Source organism: Callorhinus ursinus, unplaced genomic scaffold (assembly GCF_003265705.2).
Source record: "Callorhinus ursinus isolate GAN/ISIS: 27379988/994484 unplaced genomic scaffold, GSC_fseal_2.0 scaffold85, whole genome shotgun sequence".
NCBI lineage: Eukaryota > Metazoa > Chordata > Mammalia > Carnivora > Otariidae > Callorhinus > Callorhinus ursinus.
The window spans coordinates 845,497-868,769 of record NW_027397147.1 but is presented as its reverse complement, the minus strand read 5'-3'; the positions used below and the strand labels follow the sequence as shown (position 1 = coordinate 868,769).

Here is a 23,273-nt window from a genome sequence, read left to right as displayed (position 1 = left end):
CACTTTTTTCCCCCACTTCAAATGGTTAATTTTAACATGAATTTCATTGGAATTAAAAATTTTAATCTGAAAATAGAAATGAAGTACTATAAGAACCTGAAAACACTTTGGCTTGGTTTACTCTGTGGCTATTGCATACTTTAAGGGATTGAACTTTGCAGCAAAATTATGTATCATTTATATCTCTAGGATTTAGAAGCAAAAATCATTTTGAAATGTTAGTGTTCAGGAAGTAGGGACAAAACGGAATTACTCAACAATGAAGTCACAGCCAATGCATTTTATCACACTCAGAATACTTTCTTTGTACGATATAGCAGAAGCTCTTCCACTCTAAGTAAACTGGTCTAGTCCTTGAAAGTAAACAGGTGGTGAGAACAGAGATATGGGAAATACCCAATCCTCTACTCACTAGGATCTAAGAAATCATCACATATTATTGAGCTGGGAACAACTTCTGCAGACTTTCAAGTTTATCCTCTAATCTAATCCACTATGTACCATGTGGCTGAAGAAGAGTTCTATTACTCACAGTTTTTAAATGTATGGGGTTTCAGTGTCTTATCCACAGATATTGTGCATTTGTGTATATGGAAGGCTTTAAGAGATCAAGAAATGGCTAGTATTTTCATATGGCTGGTATGCACAGGAAAATGATTCTGCATCTGACCTTTTGATTTGAATATAAATATTATATGAAATAGGCTCATAAGGACTATGGCTTTTTGCAATAACAGCAGCATTAGTACTCACCATAAGAAAAAAGTACCATGGTTGGGGCACGCCATACCGCCCTGGAAAGACAGTTTCTATATACCAGGTCACAAGGCCATACAAGAAAGCATCAAGTAAAAGCATTAACAGAATATAGCCAAACATGAGATTATCCTCAAGGTTGACTGGTGTTCAAATGTTATCCCATTTAATACCAATTTCTGAAATAAAAAGAAGATACCTTAGATGACAGCTCTGTGAAACAGCAAGGAAAAAAGATTTGATACTCTAAATCCTGTCGCTGTGAATTATCTATATGTTAATACCCTTATTATTTAAGTCATCTAAGAAAATGATGGAATATGTATCTGACCTCCCTTCAGAATCTACAAAAATAAATAGGAATGACTGAGACAAGGTCAATGAATGAAAAATAACAAAAAAGGCAAGAAAAAAGCAAGCTTAGTAGATCCATTTTTCTCTCCCTTCATACTAAATTCACATTTAAACTATCATCACGGTACAGAAATCTGGAAAAATATTCAACAGCACTAGAGATGGATGCTGACTATAGAGCAGAAGAAAAAGAGGTCTTGCTTAAATGTAGTTCTGGGGCACCTGAGTAGCTCAGTTGGTTAAGTGTCAAACTCTTGATTTTGGCTCAGGTCTCAGGGTCATGAGATCGAGCCCCGCATTGGCCTCCGTGCTGGGTGTGGAGCCTGCTTGAGATTCTCTCTCTCCCTCTCCCTCTGCTCTTCTTCCCCTGCTCACACACATGCATGCACACACACACACACAGACACTCTCTCTCTCAAATAAATAAATAAATAAATAAATAAATAAATAAATAAATAAATAAATAAATTAACTAAAGTACTGATAGAAAGGAAAAAGAAAGTCATCCATGAAAAGTTATCCTTTGTTCTATTTCTTCTATTTCTGGACAGAGTGTAACACAACTGAAAAAGCATGGGGGCTTGCAGTGAACTCATAATTCAAAGAAGACATTTTGTGAATATGGGTAATGAAACTTGCCCTTTCTTCAGCTTCAGCCTCCCTTTCCTATAGATGAGCACCATGAGAATATTTATCAACACTGTGACTTTGAAAAAGCTATAAAAAAGTGATAGTTTAAGAAAAAGTCTTTAGAATTAAAAATTATCAAAATGAAAGCCATTTTGAGAGGCAGTGAACAGCAAATTAGAAACAAAAACAACAACAATAAAGGTAGAATGCAAATTTTAGGAAATCTGCTGTATCTTGAGAAATCCTCCCACCCAGAACACAACAGGAGTTCATGAAAGAGAAAATAATATGGAAAACAATAACTAAATAAAATAAACTAACCCAATAAAAATAATTCAATTAGGAAACCAAAAATTATACATCCTGTTGCAGACTAAGCCAATGAAAATCCCACATCTAGATAAATTCCAGTGAATTTTAATGTTTCATGTATAAAGAAAGAACAATGTAAGTATTCATACAGAAATCATATGTATATTCTTCTGACTGGCTATTCATTAGGAGTAGGTTTTTGTTCACCTTAATCATCTTCATTAATGAATAAATGTAATGAAAGTCCCACTAAATCCTGTAAGATTTTTCACAGATTTTGATAAAGTGATCCTAAAGTTCTAGTGGAAAGCAAAGTGACAAGAATAAAGAACAAGTTCTGGGGATAAGAGTAACATATTAAGACTTGTTATAAAGCTATGAGCAAAATCATTGTAGTACTGAAACAAAAATAGAATAAAAGAGATCAAAAGAATGGAAAAAATCACCAAAAACAGATGAATGCATATATGGAAACTTGACATAAAACAAAGGTAGAATTTGAAATCAGTAGAGATCAAGAAACTATCCAATAAATGATAGTGATAGCTTGATTTTCATATGGAAAATAAATAAAATTAGGTTCTTAGCTCAAAACCAACAGAAGTATCTACTCTGTGCTTACTGAGTTATCACAATAGCAATAGCAATCAAAACTAAGCTATGAATATCTTTTAAGATAGTATTTTTATATTGAAAAAATCATTTACATTAGTATGCATACTGTTTGAGCAAATATATGTGTACTATTATGGTGATAGCAAAAAATTGGAAACCACTTAAATATACATTGCTAGAGAACTAATGAATTATAGTACCTCTTCAAAATGGAATATTAAACAACTGTGTAAATAATTAGCATTTCTCTATGTGAGAAGAGGTCTAACAAATTATTAAGTAAATAATGCAAGTAGTAGAATAGGTTTAAAACTACTTTATTTGAGAGTATAACTGTAAGCTTATTGTGAAGCAACGGGGAACTTTTAATTTTTCACAACTCAGATTTTTTTAGTTCACATAACTGCCTTTACAATAAATAAACAAATCTAGGGATAAATAATTTGTATGAGATTTTCTTACTTCCTTACCCACTGTTCCACCCACGCTGTCTCAATTCCACCTTTCAAGGAATCAAACAGCAAAGGCAAAATTTGCAGGGCAAACACTTACGTCTTAATTCCAACTTGAGCAGACGTCTAATTCCCAGTGCCAATGCAACATTTGAGCTGAGACAGGCAGCCACCTTCTTGGTGAGGGTCATCTGCCCGTAGAATTGAGTAATGGTATTAAATGGAAAGAAACTGGCAAAATATAGGAGACTTCCAGCAGAAGCAGCTAAACGGGCTGAAAATAAGGAAATTATAAGGTCACTCACTCTAAAGCAATATGCAAAATAATGAAAAACTTTTTCTACTACAGTATAGGGTATAGAATGTAAGCTCTATGAGGGAAGAGTATGTGTCTTTCTTTTTCATCGTTGTATCACCAATGTCTGGCACACAGTATGTGCTCCCTGAATATGTGTTAAATAAATGAATTAATTAACAGTTAATGTATAGGATATTTACAATCATTTAAACAAAGATTTATTCATGAGCACTTGGCTTGAGAAATTATAAATGCACACCATCATTATTAAAATTATTAATAATTATTAGGGTTTCTAGAGTTTGAAGCATTGGGTAGAATAAAAACTCTTTATGAGGTTTTAAACATATGCTTCCAATCTAAATCATGATGCCCAAAATAAAGAACAGTTGAATAAATTGCTAACTACTGAGAGTTGGATGTGGTTAGGTCCATAGGCATGGGATTCTATAGGCTAGAAAAAGAATTCTTGTTAAGATTATCACTGAGATGACATAAAATCAGCATTGATGAAGAAAGTAAAAACACTCAAATCATGGTCAACTAATCTACGACAAAGCAGGAAAGACTATCCAATGGAAAAAAGACACTCTCTTCAACAAATGGTGTTGGGAAAACTGGACAGCCACATGCAGAAGAATGAAACTGGACCACTTTCTCAAACCATATACAAAAATAAATTCAAAATGGATGAAAGACCTCAATGTGAGACAGGAAAACATTGAAATCCTAGAGGAGAACGCAGGCAGTAACCTCTCTGACCTGGGCCACAGCAACTTCTTGCTAGACAATTCGCCGGAGACAAGGGAAACAAAAGCAAAAATGAACTATTAGGACTTCATCAAGATAAAAGGCTTCTGCATGTTGAAGGAAACAAAACTAAAAGGCAACCTATGGAATGGGAGAAGATATTTGTAAACAACATATCTGATAAAGGATTAGTATCTAAAATCTATAAAGAACTTACCAAATTCAACATCCAAAAAACAAATAATCCAGTTAAGAAATGGGCAGAAGACATGAATAGACATTTTTACAAAGAAGATATCCAGATGGCTAACAGACACATGAAAAGATGCTCAACATCACTCAGCATCAGGGAAATACAAATCAAAACCATGATGAGAAACCACCTCACACCTGTCAGAATGGCTAAAATTAATGGCACAGCAAACAACAACAGATGTTGGCAAGGATATGGAGAAAGGGAAACCCTCTCACACTGTCTGTGGGAATGAAAACTGGTGCAGTCTCTCCAGACAACAGTATGGAGGTTCCTCAAAAAGTTAAAAATAGAACTATCCTACAACCCAGCAATTGTACTATTAGGTATTTAACCAAAGGATACAAAAATACAGATTCAGAGAAATACATGAACTGTTCATAGCAGCATTATCAACAATAGGCAAACTATGGAAAGAGCCCAAATATCTACTGACTGATGAATGGATAAAGAAGATGTGGTGTGTACACACACACACACACACAAACACACAAACAGTGGCATATTACTTAGCAATCAAAAAGAATGAAATCTTGGGGCGCCTGCGTGGCTCAGTCGTTGAGTGTCTGCCTTCGGCTCAGGTCATGATCCTGGGGTCCTGGGATCGAGCTCCATGTTGGCCTCCCTGCTCGGTGGGGGGCCTGCTTCTCCCTCTCCCACTCCCCCTGCTTATGTTTCCTCTCTCACTGTGTCTCTCTCCGTCAAATAGATAAAATCTTTAGAAAAAAAAAGAATGAAATCTTGCCCTATGCAATGATGTGGATGGAACTACTAAATGAAACAAGTCAGAGAAAGCCAATACCATATGACTTCACTCATATGTGGACTTAAGAAACAAAACATGAACACAGGGGAAGGGGGAAAGAAAAAGAGAGGGAGGTAAACCATCATAAGAGACTCAACTATAGAGAACAAACTGAGGGTTGATGGAGGGAGGTGGGTTGTGGATGGGCTAAATGGGTGATCGGTATTAAGAAGGGCACTTGCTGTGATGAGCAGGGGCTGTTACACGTAAGTGATGAATCACCAAATTCTACTTCTGAAACCAATATTACACTATATGTTAACTAACTAGAATTTAAAAACTTGAAACAAAAAAATAAAGTTAATAAGGCAAACATAAAAAACACTCAAATTACAATGATATAAACTGTCTTTTTCTTTCTTTAAATCACTTTATTGAGGTATAACTGACATACAAAGAGCTGTACATACTTGATGAGTCTTGAGGTAGGTGTATACCTCTGAATACTTGTGAATACCTCAATCTATGCTATAAACATATCTATCACCTCCCAAAGTTTCCCTCTGCCCTCTTTTTTCCCCCCTCTGCCCTCTTTACTTATTATTACTTTTTTGGTGATATGAATACTTAACATAAAATGTACCTCTTGGCAAGTTTTTTAAGTGTACAGTATAGTACTGTTAACTATAGGCACTATGTTGTATAGTAGATCTCTAAGATACTTCTTCATCTTGCATAATGAAACTCTGTACCCTTTGACTAATACCTCCCTGCTTCCCTTTCCCCCAATTCCCTGGCAACCACTATTCTATACCATCTATAAAGTATGACTACTTTAGATTCCTTATATAAATGGCATCATGTAGTATTTGTTTTTCTGTCTTGCTTGTTTCACAACATAATGTCCTCTAGGGTCTCTGTTTTTACAAATGGAAAAATTTCCTTCATTTATAAGGCAGAAAAATATCCTTTTGAATGTATATACCACATTTTCTTTAGCCATTCACCCACTGAAGGACATTTAGGTTGCTTTCATGGTTTGGCTATTGTGAATAATGCTATAATGAATATGGCAGTGCAGATATTTCACTTATTTTTTATATTTTTATCTTTTTAATTTTTTTTTATTTTGTTTTTTTCCCATCACGATATATGTATTCCTTAATCCCAATCTCCTATTTCTCCTATCCCCCTATTCACATCCCCTTTGGTAACCATCAGTCTGTTCTTCATAATCAAGAGTCTGTTTCTTGGTTTATCTTTCTCTTTTTTCCCTTTGCTCATTTGTTTTGTTTCTTAAATTCACATATGAGTGAAATTATATGGCATGTGTCTTTCTCTGACTCACTTTGCTTAGCATTATACTCTCTAGCTCCATCCATGTTATTGCAAATGGCAAGACTTCATTTTTTATGGCTAATATTCCACTGTATATATATATACCACATCTTCTTTATTCGTTCATCAACTGATGGACACCTGGGCTGCTTCCACATCTTGGCTATTGTAAATAATGCTGCTAAACATAGGGGTGCGTGTATCCATTTGAATCAGTGTTTTTGTATTTTAGGATAGATACCCAGTAGTGTGATTACTGAATCATAGGGTAGTTTTATTTTTAACTTTTGAAGGGATAGGTGAAACAGGTGAAGGGGATTAAGAGCACACTTATCATGATACGCACTGAGTAATGTACATAATTATTGAATTACTATATTGTATATCTGAAACCAATATAACACTGTACATTATAGTGGAATTTAATACAAATACCCCCAAAATCTGTTATAGAATGAGTCTTAGGCTTACCTTTATTGAAGAATGTGCTAACCATAAAGGCAAAGAATATTGAAGCAATGGCATAACACATAAGAAAGACGAAGATGAAACTACCGTCACTGAAGCGGAAGATTGGCTCACTAAAAATCTACAAAAAAACAATTATGCTAGAAACATCGCCAAAGGCACGGGAAGCCAGGGCAAAAATGAACTATTGGGATTTCATCAAGATAAAAAGCTTTTGCACAGCAAAAGAAACAGTCCACAAAACCAAAAGACAACCGACAGAATGGGAGAAAATATTTGCAAACGACATATCAGATAAAGGGCTAGTATCCAAAATCTATAAAGAACTTATCAAACTCAACACCCAAAGAACAAATAATCCAATCAAGAAATGGGCAGAAGACATGAACAGACATTTCTCCAAAGAAGACATCCAAATGGCCAACAGGCACATGAAAAAGTGCTCAACATCACTCGGCATCAGGGAAATCCAAATCAAAACCTCAATGAGATACCACCTCACACCCGTCAGAATGGCTAAAATTAACAAGTCAGGGAACGACAGATGTTGGCGGGGATGTGGAGAAAGGGGAACCCTCCTACACTGTTGGTGGGAATGCAAGCTGGTGCAACCCCTCTGGAAAACAGTATGGAGGTTCCTCAAACAGTTGAAATTAGAGCTACCGTTCGATCCAGCAATTGCACTACTGGGTATTTACCACAAAGACACAAATGTAGGGACCCGAAGGGGTACATGTACCCCAATGTTTATAGCAGCAATGTCCACAATAGCCAAACTGTGGAAAGAGCCAAGATGCCCATCGACAGATGAATGGATAAAGAAGAGGTGGTATATATACACAATGGAATATTATGCAGCCATCAAAAGGAATGAGATCTTGCCATTTGCAACGACGTGGATGGAACTGGAGGGTGTTATGCTGAGTGAAATAAGTCAATCAGAGAAAGACATGTATCACATGACCTCACTGATATGAGGAATTCTTAATCTCAGGAAACAAACTGAGTGTTACTGGAGTGGTTGGGGGTGGGAGGGATGGGATGGCTGGGTGATAGACATTGGGGAGGGTATGTGCTACGGTGAGCGCTGTGAATTGTGCAAGACTGTTGAATCACAGATCTGTACTTCTGAAACAAATAACGCAACATATTTTAAGAAAAAAGGAAAAGAAGAAGATAACAGGAGAGGAAGAAAAGGGGAGTATGTCAGAGGGGGAGACGAACCATGAGAGATGATGGACTCTGAAAAACAAACTGAGGGTTCTAGAGGGTAGGGGGGTGGGGGGATGGGTTAGCCTGGTGATGGGTATTGAGGAGGGCACGTTTTGCATGGTGCACTGGGTGTTATGAACAAACAATGAATCATGGAACACTGCATCAAAAACTAATGATGTAATATATGGTGATTAACATAACAATAAAAAATTAAAAAAAAAACAATTATGACGTCATGTAAGGTACACCATAAATACTGTCGCATAAACACAAGAGGGAGAAAATGATAGTGCTAATGAGGTAGATCACTGCTCAGTGACTGAAACTCAATGAGATGAAAGTTAAGTAACTTATTTCTTACAGAAGGGTTTATGTTTTTCTCAGAGATACAGCAGCCTCTGGGTTTCCACAGCAGAAATAAATAAAATCTATATTTCATCCTCCTGGCACCTGAGACCAACCTGTTCACACTATAATTACCTTCTGCCTCCCAAAGGATAGCTAGGGCAGGTTGTAATCAACTAGAACTAAGATGTCTAACACAGAAGCCATTAAACACATGTAGCTAATGAGCACTTAAAATGTAGCTAGTGTGACTGAGGAAATAGATTTTTATTTTCATTTAATTTTAGTTATCTTTATTTAAATTGAAAAATGAAGGCAGTGTCTAATATAGATCAAATATTTTCGATGAAAATATAGCATATGAATTCAGATGTGCTGTAAATAAAAAACACACACAGGAGTAGGAAGACGGTACAAAAAAATTTAGGGGCGCCTGGGTGGCTCAGTCTTTAAGTGTCTGCCTTCGGCTCAGGTCATGATCCTGGGGTCCTGGGATCGAGCCCCACATCGGGCTCCCTGCTCAGCGGGAAGCCTGCTTCTCCCTCTCCCACTCCCCCTGCTTGTGTTCCTGCTCTTGCTATCTCTCTCTGCCAAATAAATAAAACCTTAAAAAAAAAAAAAGAATCTGCCTTCAGCTCAGGTCATGATCCCGGGGTCTTGGGATACAGCCCCGCGTCAGCCTCCCTGCTCAGTGGTGAGTCTCCCTCTGCCCTGCCCCACGCTCATGTTCTCTTTCTCTCGCTCTCTCAAATAAATAAAATGTAAAAAAAAGAATGTAAAAAAAACTCTTAAATTTTAAATTGGTTGCATATTCAAATAATATTTTGTACATATTAGGTTAAATTTAAAATATCATTAACATAATTTCACCTGTTCTTTATGGTTTTAAAAATTTCTACTGGCTACTAAAAAACCAGTATTACATATGTTACTCATGGTATTTCTACTGGATAGCATGAAATTAGACACTTGCCTTGGCAGAGAATAAAACACATATCATAGAGATAATAATGATATAAAAAAAGAAGAATGTGAAGAAATAGGCAGCCCAGATGATCCAGTTTTTAAGTCCAATTATAAGCTGGTACTCCTGTAGGAAAGTCAACACAAGTCAAATATTACATGTATCAGCAATTCATACCATTTACATACATTTTTCTATTTAAATTTCCACAAAAAACTATGTAAATGGTTAATATCATCTCCATGTTATGAATAAGAAAAATCAAGCCTCAGAAAGCGTGCTGTTCAAAATTATGCAGTCAGGGCAGTGCTGGCATTAAAATATACGTCTCCTGAGTTCAGAGATCTTTCTTCATTACTACACTTAGTAATGGACAGAAAGGGAAAAATCTAAAATTAAACTTTGAAATATTAAGCTCTCTTTTCTATTATACTCTACTTCCTGGAGTATAAGAGAAATGCATCTTTTTTTTTTTTTTTTTAAATCCAGTTGTATGTTAGAGCTTGTTCCTTGCAGGCAATGTGTCTTCATCCCCACTCTGATTGCTTTCAAGATTTTCTTTTTGGTCTTTAATTTTCAACAGTTTGAATGTACTCTGTGTGTGTGTTTGTGTGTGCATGGTATTTTTCCAGCTTTGTGTTCTCTGAGCTTATTAGACCTGTGATTTGATGTCTATCTTAATTTTGGAAAATTCTCTGCCATTGTTTCTTTGGCTCTATTCTGTTATCTCCTTTTTTGGGATTTGAATTATGTATATGTTATATCATTTATATTGTCCTACACTTTTTGAATGCTTTATTCTGGGATTTTACATTTTGTATTGTCTTTGCATTTCAGTTTGTATACTTTCAACTGTGCAAGTCTATGATTCTTTCCTCAAGTCTAGTGATGAGTCCATCAAAAGCATTCTTCATTTTTGTTAGCATGTTTTTTATGTCTAGAAATTCTATTTGACTCCTTATAGTCTTATTCTGTCTGATAACATTACCTATCTGATCTTGCATGTTACCTACTGGGCAGAAAAGAGTTAACAAAGGAGGCCCGAGACTACTATTCTTAGAAAGGCATGTAACGAGCACTGGGTGTTATATGCAACTGATGAATCACTAAACTCTACCTCTGAAACTAATAATACACTACATGGGGGCGCCTGGGTGGCTCAGTCGTTAAGTGTCTGCCTTCGGCTCTGGTCATGATCCCAGGGTCCTGGGATCGAGCCCCACATCAGGCTCCCTGCTAGGCGGGAAGCCTGCTTCTCCCCCTCCCACTCCCCCTGCTTGTGTTCCTGCTCTCGTTATCTCTCTGTCAAATAAATAAATAAAATCTTTAAAAAAATAATACCCTGTATGTTAATTAATTGAATTTAAATAAAAAATAAATTAATCAAAAAAGGCATATCTATAAGTTGGCACTTGGCTGGTATATGGGAACTTGGCTGGTAAACTGTTCCCTACATTGATACAAAACTTACCCTAAATGATAAGGGTAGGTGACTGTGCCAAAACTATTGGTACAAACACTATGGTTTATGCTGAATACCTGCTTTCTAGGACTGTGGAATTTTGGTACATGCTAGGCAAGGGTGTCTATATGACCAGCCCCCATCAAACCTTGGATGCTAAATCTCTAGTGGACTTCCCTGGACACAAACATCAAAAACATACTGCTGGATTTTCATTGCTAAGCAAGAGTGTGCTCTGTGTGACCTCTTGTGGGGTTAACTGAAGAACCCTGCAGGTGAATTCCTCCAAGCTTTGCCTGTGTCATATCCTCTTCTGAGCCAGCTATGTTTACTTACTACACCACTATAATAATTCCTGGCTGTTAGCATTAACTATATGCCGAGTCCCACTAGTCCTTCTAGAAAATTTCAGAAATTAGAAGGCCTTCTTGAGGATCCTGGACATATCTACCTTTCCCTTAGAGCCTTTAAATTATTATAGTAATTTAAAATTCCTTGTCTGATATTTCCAACATCTGTGTTTTCTCTGTGTCTGGTTCTGATGACTGATTTGCCTCTTTGGACTATATTTTTTTTCTTAATTTTTGCTGTGCCTAATGATTTTTTTGTTGAGAACCAGCCATATTATCTAGGGTAATAGATATCAAGGTGAAGGCCTAAGATGTGGGGTTTTATGTTAATTTAGCCAGGAGCTGTTCACTGTTACTTTAGTTATTAGAGATTTTAAATTCCTGCAGTGATCCTTTTTGTCTCCCTGCATGCCTTCAGGTTTTCTCTTCCTGTTGCTCCCAAGAGACAAGTTTCTCTCTGCAATTGTGCCAGCTTGAAAAACCCATAAGTGGCATCAGTATTCACTTTTCTTGTTTTATATTTCCTGCTACTGTGATGTAACAACTACCCACCAATGATAAATATGTAAAAACAATCCAACTCTCCATACAAAAGAGCCCTAGAGACCTAAAAACATTTTTACAGAAACAGATGAACATAGAGGTGAAAAAAGAGAGGCAAACCATAAAACAGACTCTTAACTATAGAGGATAAACTGAGGGCTGCTGGAGGGGAGGTGGGTGGGGGGAAGGGTTAAATGTGTGATGGGGATTAAAGAAGGCACTTGTGATGAGCGCCAGGTGTTGTACATAATTGATGAATCTCTAAATTCTACTCCTGAAGCTAATATTACATTATATGTTAACTAACTGGAATTTAAATAAAAATTTGAAACAAACAAAGAAATTGGGATTACCTTCAATCTTTTTTCCCTTTCCCAGACAATGGATCGCATGATGGAAAGTACAGTTGGAGAGAACATGAGTATGAACATCAAAGGGAGGAAGGAACTAGTGATCCAAATTAATCCATCATGAGAATAAGCTGGGTATGGAAATCTCTGTGTAAAGATACTGATACCATCGAACAGTTTCTGCCTAGCACTGTTCTCATGATATAGCATGATGGCCTTATCTAAGGCATGCTGTACAGCCAGGAACCCTTCTCTGATGTACCCTGCATGATAAAACAAACACTGTCAAATAAAACAGACTAAGGAACTGCTCAGACACATAAATAACATGGCAATTCAAGTAAGTCATGTCACCTACAGAACCCAAATTTACAGCTGTATCAAGGCTAAATGCTCATAATTACCCTGAGAACATATCATAGTTTTGACATAGAAGTAAGGGGTCCTTCTTCAGCTGAATCTAATTCACATCTTCCCAAAATTAAATATACTTAATGACAGTGGTAGGCTTGCTAATGTAACCTATATTTACAAAAGAATGCAGATTTAATTAAATATTAGATGAAGACTTGGAAATGTAAATACAGAAATGAGGCTCAGAATCACAGATAAATTCTACAGAGTAATGCGGAATGGCCTTCAAGAAAAATTGTTCCACTGAAACCAAGTCAACCATACAACTAAAAGGAAACTTAGGGTTTAATCTGTTTTTATTGATTTTTCAAAATTGGAACGCTGATCATTAATTTTGTACTTCTCCATTTTTCTAATATGAACACTTAAAAGTACAAGCTTCTTTCTAAGCATGGCTTTAGCTATATTCCTCCGGTTTTGCTCCCAAATCTTAACATGTCAGGTTTTCTTATTATTTAATTTAAAATATTTTCTGATTTGTGACTTGACTCATGGATTATTCAGAAATGGTTGTTTAATGTCCAAATATTTTTCTACTTATCTAATGTTTCCAATTACCTCATTGTTATTGGCCCCTAATTCCACTGTCATCAGAGAACACACTCTATATGATTTCAGTCTTTTTAATTTCAACGAGATTTATTTTACAACTCAACATAAGAGTTATCCTGGTGAAAATGCCATGTGCACTTAAAAAAATGTGTATTCTCCTACTGTTGAGTAATTGCTCTGCGAATGTCAATCAATTCAGGGAAACTGAAGAAGTTCTTCATATCATCTACCTCTTTACAATTTTCTTTTTTAAAAAAAAAGATTTATTTATTTATTTATTTGACAGAGAGACAGAAAGAGACAGAACACAAGCAGAGGGAGTGGGAGAGGGAGAAGCAGACTTTCCGCCGAGCAGGGAGCCCGATGTGGGGCTCGATCCCAGGACCCTGGGACCATGACCTGAGCCAAAGGCAGACATTTAATGACTGAGCCACCCAGGCGCCCCTACAATTTTTTTTGTTTAGATGTTCTGTCAACAGCTGAGAGAAGGATAGTATCTCCATCGACAACTGTGGTATTGCCCAATTCTCCCTTTAATTCTGTCACTTTTCGCTTCATGTATTTTGAAGCTGTTATTAGATGCATACATATTTATAATTGTTATATCCTCCTGACCAATTGATCCTTTGTCTTGAAATCTGTTTTATCAGATATGTGTATATCTGCTCCAGCCACTTAATGGTTATTGTCTTTAATCACATTTAAGACTCTTCAAGCTATTTTTGTACACATTCTTTTTCTGCTCTCTTCTCTTTTGCCCATCAGGGACTCTAATTACACATATGTTAGAACTTTTGGTATTGCTCCACATTTCAATGAAACTCAATTTTTTTGTTTTTCAAACTGAATACATTTTATTGTTCCAAGTTCATTTATTCTTTCTTCTGTTATCTTCACTATTAAATCTGTCTTGTATTTTCCAATTCTAGACTTCGTGTTTTATTCCTTTTTTATGGTTTCTAATTCTCTGATGAGACTTATCACTTCTTTCATTGTGCAATTATTTTAATTCAGTGACTGAGAATAATTATACTAGCCACCTTACAACAAGTTCTTATCTGCTAGTTCCATAATCTGAGTTTTCTTGGAGTCTCGGTTGATATTAAGATGCAGTACACAAGGGCGCCTGGGTGGCTCAGTTGGTTAAGCGACTGCCTTCGGCTCAGGTCATGATCCTGGAGTCCCGCGATCGAGTCCCACATCGGGCTCCCTGCTCAGCAGGGAGTCTGCTTCTCCCTCTGATCCTCCCCCCTCTCATGTGCTCTCTCTATCTCATTCTCTCTCTCAAATAAATAAATAAATAAAATATTAAAAAAAAAGATGCAGTACACAAAACCACTATAAGAGTAGAAAGATTAGGGGCACCTGGGTGGCTTAGTTGGTTAAGCGTCTGCCTTTGGCTCAGGTCACAATCCCAGGGTTCTGGAATCAAGCCCTACATTGGGCTCCCTGCTTGGTGGGGAGTCTGCTTTTCCTTCTCCTCCCTGCTTGTGCTCTCTCTCGCTATCTCTGTTGCGGTCTATCTCTCTCAAATAAATAAAAAACTAAAAAAAATAGACTAATAGGAAAAAAAAGAATTTTAGGATACTATTTTAAGCAGTTTTGGGAAAACTGTTTTCCTCTCTGTGGTAAAGAAACAATACTGAATCCCTAACCCAAACTACATATGAATGTGAGTTCCTTCCTCATGGATTAACAACCAAATCATAGAAGGAAAAACCATAAAGAGGAAATAGAAGAATATTTTTGAACTTAGAAGTAGGATGGACTTCTTAAACAAAAGCCCAGAAGAAGACCATGTGGCCAAAAAATGCTAAATTACACCAAATTAAAGATTTCTGCTATTTCAATAAAGGACAGCATAGATAAAATCAAAAGCTGGAAAAAGATACTCTCAAAATTTGGCACCAACAACATATCTGAAAATACGTGGAACTCCTGAATAAATATAAATCTTTAAATAGATATTTAAATAAAACGTGTGTTACATTACTTGAAACTATTTTCTGTGGAGGGATTATTGTTTCAAGTTTTAAAATATCACAAAGGTCATTTGTGGTACTATAACTGAAAAATTAAGCAAGTTTTCCATTCCTCCCTTGATTCATGTAATAGATTATCTTAATTTTCTACTCATTTCCCTGCCAATCCTTCTTAGTCTTTGTACATTTGTCCTCCATGGTTTACCTAGCATTCAGTCCTTCATCCTTCCTTCTCTAACATTTCCCCCCAAATAGCATGATATTAATGAAATCTAAGGGTATATATTGCTTGTTCTCACGTAATGTGCTACTTGAAGTTGAGAAGTGAAATGACAAAATAAAATCCCAGCATCTGAAAAAAGTCATTCTCTGAAATATCTTGATCACTTATATATATTATTATATAAATTGTGAAACATAAGCTACGGTCTTATTTGTTCAGCAAGAGTATACAACAAAAATCAAAGATAAACTATGAGTGTTATCACTTGGGAGATATGTATCCACTACCACATGAAATCATTTTTCCTATTCATGCTAAATATTGCTATGACCTTTGTCTCTCATAACTTCCAGGAGAAATTTCATACTCCTTCACCTACACGCCAGGTATTTAATGACCTTTTTGCCTCCTAGCCTCATTTCTAACAGCCTTACATGCACCCTCTATTCTAGCTATATAAATAAAGAAAGTAAACAAACAAAAGGCCATGTAGTTCCCTGAACATGGCATCCTGTCCTGTATGTGTTCATGATTTTACTTCCACTACCTGGAATAATCCCCACCCATCTCCAACTAACTAATCAAATACATGTAGGTATAGATTCTGCTTAATCCTTAAGCTTAAATTCCTTCTTAGTAGACTTTGTAAAGATTATTTTTAATGACTGTCCAATAGGTTCATCTATTCTTTTACTGCTTTTATGTTGTTTCCAACTTTTGTTCCTTCTGCTAGAATGTGCATAGCTTTTTACTTTTTTTTTATTTTTAAAAAAGATTTTATTTATTTATTTGAGAGAGAAAGACAGAGCTAGTGAAAGAGAGCACAAGCAGAGAGGGAGAAGCAGGCTCCCTGTTGAGCAGGGAGCCCAACGCGGGGCTTGATCCCAGGACCCTGGGATCATGACCCGAGCTGAAGGCAGATGCTTAACCAACTGAGCCACCCAGGTGCCCCTGGGTTTTTTCTTCTATTAAATATTTGCTAAAGATAAAAATCTCAAGATAGTTGGTAAATCCAAATCCCACATTAAGGGTTTTTCATGTAAGATAATTTTCAAAATAAAAATATGAATTAAAAATTACCATCACAATTTTAAAACTTTTAGATTAAATCAATAAAATTATATATAGACACAAATAGGCAAGCGATGCCAACAAATGAAGGTGTTTGTATTTGGAAAGCAAAACACTAAACCACAACTAATGTGTAGTATTGAAAGTGGTTTTGATAAAATAGAAATTCAATTTAAAAAATTACAAGAACATATATACAAGTATATACATGTATAAAACATACATCTAACCATATGTATAGGTTAATATGCAACTGAGATAATAAAATAAGGATGTGTAACGATTTGCTCACCAGGACTTCCTCCATCATTAAAATCTGCGTTCCTGGGTCCTACAGAGGGATAAATAGGAAAGAGTAAGGATGTCTTCCAGCCCAGACTGTCTGGCCACATCAAAGATCTCTGTATCTTAACAAAACGCAGATGATATTTTACCTAGAAGTAGCAGTAGGAAAGAAATCATGCTTAAAACATATAAAACGGAAATGCACATATAAAAAAAAAGAAAAGTTAAGTCCAAATGGGAAAACACACAGTTTGAAAGATGAGACTAATCTGATGTCACAGTGATTCTGAACACTTGGAAAGGACAGTGACTGAAAGTACAACAATAAGTCCTCCAATCATAAGAACATCTAAAGTCCTTTCAGAATATAGACAGTTCACAAAAAGACACACAAATGGCCCATAAATATATGAAAAGCTTCTCAATGTCATACAATGAAATAAGTACAAATTAAAATTACAGAGATATGTCTTATGCATCACACTGGAAAAATCAAAAGCTTAACAACATGCTCCATCAGTGAAGCTGTAGACAAACAGGCACTTTAATACGTTGTGGGATGTAAAATGGCACAACTATAATGGAGAATCTGGCAATGTTTAATAAAACTACACATGCATTTATGGTTTGATTCAGCAATCGTACTTTCAGGAACAGACTTGGAATATACACCTCCAACAACATAAAGGAAACATGCACAAGTTTGTTGTAACATTATTTGTGGTAGAAATATATGGGAATCAACCTAATTGCTCAAAGGAGATGGCACAAAAGGTGGAACCTGTACACAACAGACAGCTATGTATCTGTTCAAGCTACAGTCAGAAAACAGAAATCATATTGATACTAGATAACCTGAAAAGGTAAATGCTTTTTCTACACCTTCTGAGGATCATATGGTTCTTATTCTTTCATTTAATGTGGTATATCATGTTCATTGATTTGTAAGTACTGAACCATCCCTGCAGCCCAGGAATAAATCCCACTTGATCGTGGTGAATAATTCTTTTAATGGACGGTTGGATCCTATTGGCTAGTATCTTGGTGAGAATTTTGGCATCCATGTTCACCAGAGATATTGGCTTGTAATTTTCCTTTTTAGTGTGGTCTTTGGTTTTGCAATCAAGGTAATGGTGGCTTTGTAGAATGAGTTTACAAATTTTCCTTCCATTTCTATTTTTTGGAAGTTTGAGGAAAATAGGTATTAACTCTTCTTTAAATGTCTGGTAGAATTCCCCTGGGAGCCCATCTGGCCCTGGACTTTGGTTTCTTGGGCGATATCTGATGACTGATTCAATTTCTTTGCCGGTTATGGGTCTGTTCAAATTTTCTATTTCTTCCTGTTTCAGTTTTGGTTGTTTGTAGGTTTCTAGGAATTTGTCTATTTCTTCCAGGTTGCCCAGTTTGATGGCATATAATTTTTCATAGTAGTCTCTGATAATTCTTTGTATTTCTCTGGTTTTGGTTGTGATCTTTCATTCATGATTTTATCTATTTGGGTCCTTTCTCTCTTTTTTTTTAAGATTTGAGAGAGAGAGAGAGAGAGCACAAGCAGGCAGAGCAGGAGGCAGAGGGAGAGAGAGAAGCAGGCTCCCTGCTGAGCAGAGAGCCCAACACGGGACTTGATCCCAGGACCCTGGGATCATGACCTGAGCTGAAGGCAGACACTTAACTGACTGAGCCACCCAGGCGCCCCATCTCTTTTCTTCTTGGTAAGTCTGGCTAGGGGTTTATCAATTTTATTAATTCTTTTGAAGCAGAAGCTAATTCGTTTCATTAATCCACTGTTTTGTGGTTGTTGTTGTTTGTATATCATTTGTTTCTGCTCTAATCTTTACTATTTTCATTCTTCTGCTGACTTTAGGCTTTATTTGCTATTCCTTTTCTAGCTCTTTTAGGTGTAAGGTTAGGTTGTGTATTTCAGACTTTTCTTGCTTCTTGAGGTAGACCTGTATTGCAATATACTTCCTTCTTAGAACTGCCTTTGCTGCATCCCAAAGGTTTTGAACTGCTGTGTTTTCATTTTCATTTGCTTCCATGTATTTTTGAAATTCTTAATTTCCTGGGTAACCCATTCCTTCTTTAGTAGGATGTTCTTTAGCCTCCATGTATGTGTGGTCTTTCCAAATTTTTCTGTTGTTGACTTCCAGTTTCATAGTGCTGTGGTCTCCATCTTTTTGTACCAGTTGAGGGCTGAACTGTGACCCAGTATGTGATCTATTCTGGAGAATGTTCCATGTGCACTTGAAAAGAAGTGTATTCTGCTGCTTTAGGATGAAATGTTCTGAGTATATCTGTTAAGTCCATCTGGTCCAGTGTGTCATTCAAAGCCATTGTTTCCTTGTTGATTTTCTGCTTTGATGATCTGTCCATTGCTGTGAGTGGGGTGTTAAAGTCCCCTACAATTATTGTATTATAAATGAGTTTTTTATGTTTATTATTAAGACATATATTTGGATGCTCCCAAGTTGGGGGCATAAATATTTACAATTGTTAGATCTTCCTGATGAATAGACCCTTTAATTATGATATAATGCCCTTCTTCATGTCTTCTTACAATCTTTGGTTTAAAATCTAGTTTTTCTGATATAAGTATGGCTATTCTTGCTTTCTTTTGACATCCATTAGTATGATAGATGGTTTTCCATCCCCTCACTTTCAATATGCAGGTGTCTTTAGGTCTAAAATGAGTCTCTTGTATGCAGCATATAGATGTATCTTGTTTTTAAATCCATTTTGATACCCCATGCCTTTTGATTGGATCATTTAGTCCATCTACATTCAGAGTGATTATTGAAAGATATGAACGTAGTGCCATTGTGTTACCTGTAGAGTTGATGTTTCTGGTGATGTTCTCTAGTCCTTTCTAGTCTTTGTTGCTTTTGTTCTTTTTTTTTTCCTTCACTCAAAGAGTCCCCCTTAAAATTTCTTACAGGGTTGGTTTAGTGGTCATGAACTCCTTTAGTTTTTGTTTAGTAAACTCTTTCTCCTTCTGTTCTGAATGACAGCCTTGATGGATAAAGTATTCCTGGCTGCAGGTTTTTCCCATTCAGTATGTTGAATATTTCTACTCTTTTCTGGCCTGCCAAGTTTCTGTGGACAGATCTGCTGTGAACCTAATATGCCTTCCCTTGTTGGTTAAGGGCTTTTTTTCCCCTTGCTCCTTTCAGGATCCTTTTCTTGTCTGTGTATTTTGTGAATTTGAATATGATATGCTTTGGCGATGGTTAGCTTTTGTTGAATTGAATGGGAGGTCTCTGTGCTTCCTGGATTTGATGTCTGTGTCCTTCCCCAGATTAGAAAAGTTTTCAGCTATAACTTGTTTAAATAAACCTTCTGTTCCCCTTTCTCTCTCTTCATCCTCTGGGACTACTATGATACGAATCTTACTATATTTTAAGAAGTCAATGAGTTCCCTAAGTCTACCTTTGTGGTCCATTACCTTTCTTTTCCTCTTCTTTTCAGCTTCATTTTTTTTCTATAATTATATCTTCCATATCACTGATTCACTTCTCTACTTCATCTATCCTCATTTTTATGGTCTCCACTTGGGATTGCATCTTGTTTGTAGCATTTTTAATTTTGACCTGAATAGATTTTAGTTCTTTTATCTCTGCAGTAAGGGATTCCCTAGTGTCTTCTATGCTTTTTTTTTCAAGCCGAGCTAATATATTATACTTGTTTTAAATTCTAGTTCAGACATCTTACTTATATCTGTAGTGATTAAATTCCTGGCTGTGAGTACTACCTCCTGTTCTTTCTTTTGGGGTGAATTTCTCTGTCTCATCATTTTGCCCAGAAAATAAAAGAAGAAAAAGAAAACAAACAAACAACAACAAAAAACTAGATCCTGGGCATGTGTTCATTCTTCTTGTTATAAGACTCTAGATTCTAAAATAAGAAAGTAAAATAAAATATGATGAAAGTAAACAAAAAATAAAAATACATATATAAAAATAAAAATAGAAAAAAACTTGAAAAAATGAGAAAATAAATGAAATAATAATAAAAAAGAATAGAAGTACAAAGGAGGCTAGATACTATTTTCCCCTAGAGCTGAAGCTTTGCAGCCCTCTCTGATCAGTGAACTTTGTGTGAGCTAATTGTTTGTGCTGGTCTTCTGGGGGAGGGGCCCGTTGCACTGATGCTCAGGTGGACTTACCCTAGCAGAAATGTGCCTCCAGGGCACAGGGCAGCAGGGGTTGGTGTAAGTGGGTTTGGACTCCACTAGGTGGTGCTGTTTTTCTCCCTGGAGGCTTTCCGCACTCATGAGTGGGATAAATATGGCAGAGGCGCCCCCCTACCCCAGAGTTGGAAGTTTGCACCCTCCACTCTTCAGTGAGCCCTCAGAGAAGAGTAACCAATCACTCTTATCTCCCTAGTTTGTGTCAGAACCCTGCCTTCACCCTGCCTGTGTCCCAGCTTTTTTATTTCAGGTGTGTGACTGAGTTTCAAACACCAAATTTTAGGGACTCCTGTGGCGTGGATCCATAATGTTCCTCCTAGGGAGAACTCACCACACTTCTGCCATTTGCTGGCCTGTCCCAGGAAAGTGGTCGCATGACCACAACTGCACAGTGGTTCACAGTTTATGGCAACACAGAGCAGAAAGCTGGCACCTAGATTCACTGTTATACTGGGAAGAGTATAGCACTTAGTTGCCACCCATTCTTGTGACCCACGGGATCCTCAGACCAGGGTGTCACACCTGGAATTCCACCCTGCTTCACCACCTGAGCACCTTTAAGCTAGGCACATCCCCCCTGATTTTGCATTTCACTACGTAAGCAGGCTCCTTCCCCACCACTGTATCCACACCTCTCTCTCCCCAAATTCAAGTATCTGTACCTCCTTCCTACCAAAAGGTGGTGGCTTTTCTACTTGTAGACTTGTAGTTTTTGTTCTCCCAGATATCCGATTGATTTCCTGGGTGTTCAGAGTGATTTGATAACTAACTAGCTGTATTCAAGGGACAAGCTGAGGGTGCCCCTAATTCTCCATCATCTTAACTCCACCCCCCACAAAGATTTATACATGTGCACTTCTGAGAGTTTTGTTTTTAGCTCCTATGTTTAGATCATTAGTCCATTTTGAGTTGATTTTTGTATATAGTGTGAAGTAGAGGTCCACTCTTAGTCTTTTGTATGTGGAAAATCAGTTGTCCTAGCATCATTTGTTAAAGAAATTGTTCTTTCCCAATGAATGGACTTCTCACCATTTTCACAAATTGACTGGCTATAAATATGTGGGCTTATTTCTGGACTCTCAATTTTATATCATTGGTCTATTCCTGTTCTTATGCCAGTGCCACACTGTTTTGATTATGGTAGCATTGTAGTAAGTTTGCAATTGGGTAATGTGAATCCTCTGACTTTGCTCTTTTTTAAAACTGTTTTTACTAGTTGGGTCTCCTGCAATTCTATATGAATTTGAAAATTTGAAGACTGGCTTTTCTCTTTCTGCATAAAAAGCTGTTGGAATTTTGATAGCGACTGTGATGGATCAGTAGGTTAACTATGGGTAGTACTGACATCTTTGTTTTTTAAGTAGGCTCCATGCCCAGTGTGGAGCCCAATGCAGGGCTCGAACTCACAACCCTGAGATCAAGACCTGAGCTGAGATCAAGAGTCAGACACTTACCTGACTGAGCCACCATGTGCCCCCAAAGACATCTTAATAATATTAGGTCTTCAGAGGCGGAGCAAGATGGCAGAGGAGTAGGAGACCTAGATTTCGTCTGGTCTCAGGAATTCAGCTGAATAGGGATCAAACCATTCTGAACACCTACAAACTCAACAGGAGATCAAAGAGGAGAGTAGCAACAACTCTCTGAACAGAGAAGCGACCACTTACTGGAAGGTAGGACGTGCGGAGAAGTGAATCCGAGGCGATATTCGGGAGGATAGACGGCGGGGGAGGGGCCTCCGCCGGCCGCTTCTGGCAAGTGATAGAGCCGCGGAGCACAAAATTGGACCTTTTAGAAGTCAGCTCCGCGGAGGGACGTCGCTCCAGTGGCTAAGCGGGGGTGGAACCCTCGCGGGACAGTGGGGTCTCAGGACCCTTGGGGTCACAGAAAGACCGGGGGAGCCTGAGTGTGCCAGAGCTCCCAGGGATCGGAGCGGGGAAGCCGGCTGCAGAGACGGAGCCGAGGCGCGGGCTCTCAGCTCGGGGTTGCCATAAACTGTGATCCGCGGCCCAGTCGGGCCACTGCTCCTCCAGCAGGGACCCAACAAGCGGCAGAGCCGGGGAGACTCCCCTTCCTTCCTGGGGAGGAGCGGCGCGGGAACGCACCGCAGGGATCTGCTGGGTTTGGAGACTCCACACGGGGTCGGGTGCCAGAGATACAAACGCTCGGTCACAGGCCGGGCGAGCACGGAGTGCGGCCGGAGACCGGGGACAAGGGAGTGACTGCTTTTCTCTGGGGGCGCACTGAGGAGCGGGGCCCCGAGTTCTCAGCTCCTCCGGGTGGAGATTGGGAGGCCACCATTTTTGCCCTGGTCCTCCAAGGCTGTACCGAGAGCTTGCAGGGAACAAAAGCTCCTGAGA

At 37.7% G+C, this 23,273-nt stretch overlaps 1 protein-coding gene across 1 annotated transcript in view; it reads right to left on the bottom strand.

The window, feature by feature from the left end:
• The window catches only part of LOC141371669 (phospholipid-transporting ATPase ABCA3-like), a 90,273-nt gene that overhangs the window by 46,180 nt on the left and 20,820 nt on the right, over positions 1-23,273 (bottom strand). The window contains 6 exon segments of the mRNA XM_073887987.1: positions 754-935; positions 3,220-3,393; positions 6,975-7,092; positions 9,505-9,621; positions 12,204-12,463; positions 16,735-16,876. Of these exon segments, the coding sequence (XP_073744088.1) occupies positions 754-935; positions 3,220-3,393; positions 6,975-7,092; positions 9,505-9,621; positions 12,204-12,463; positions 16,735-16,876 (993 nt within the window).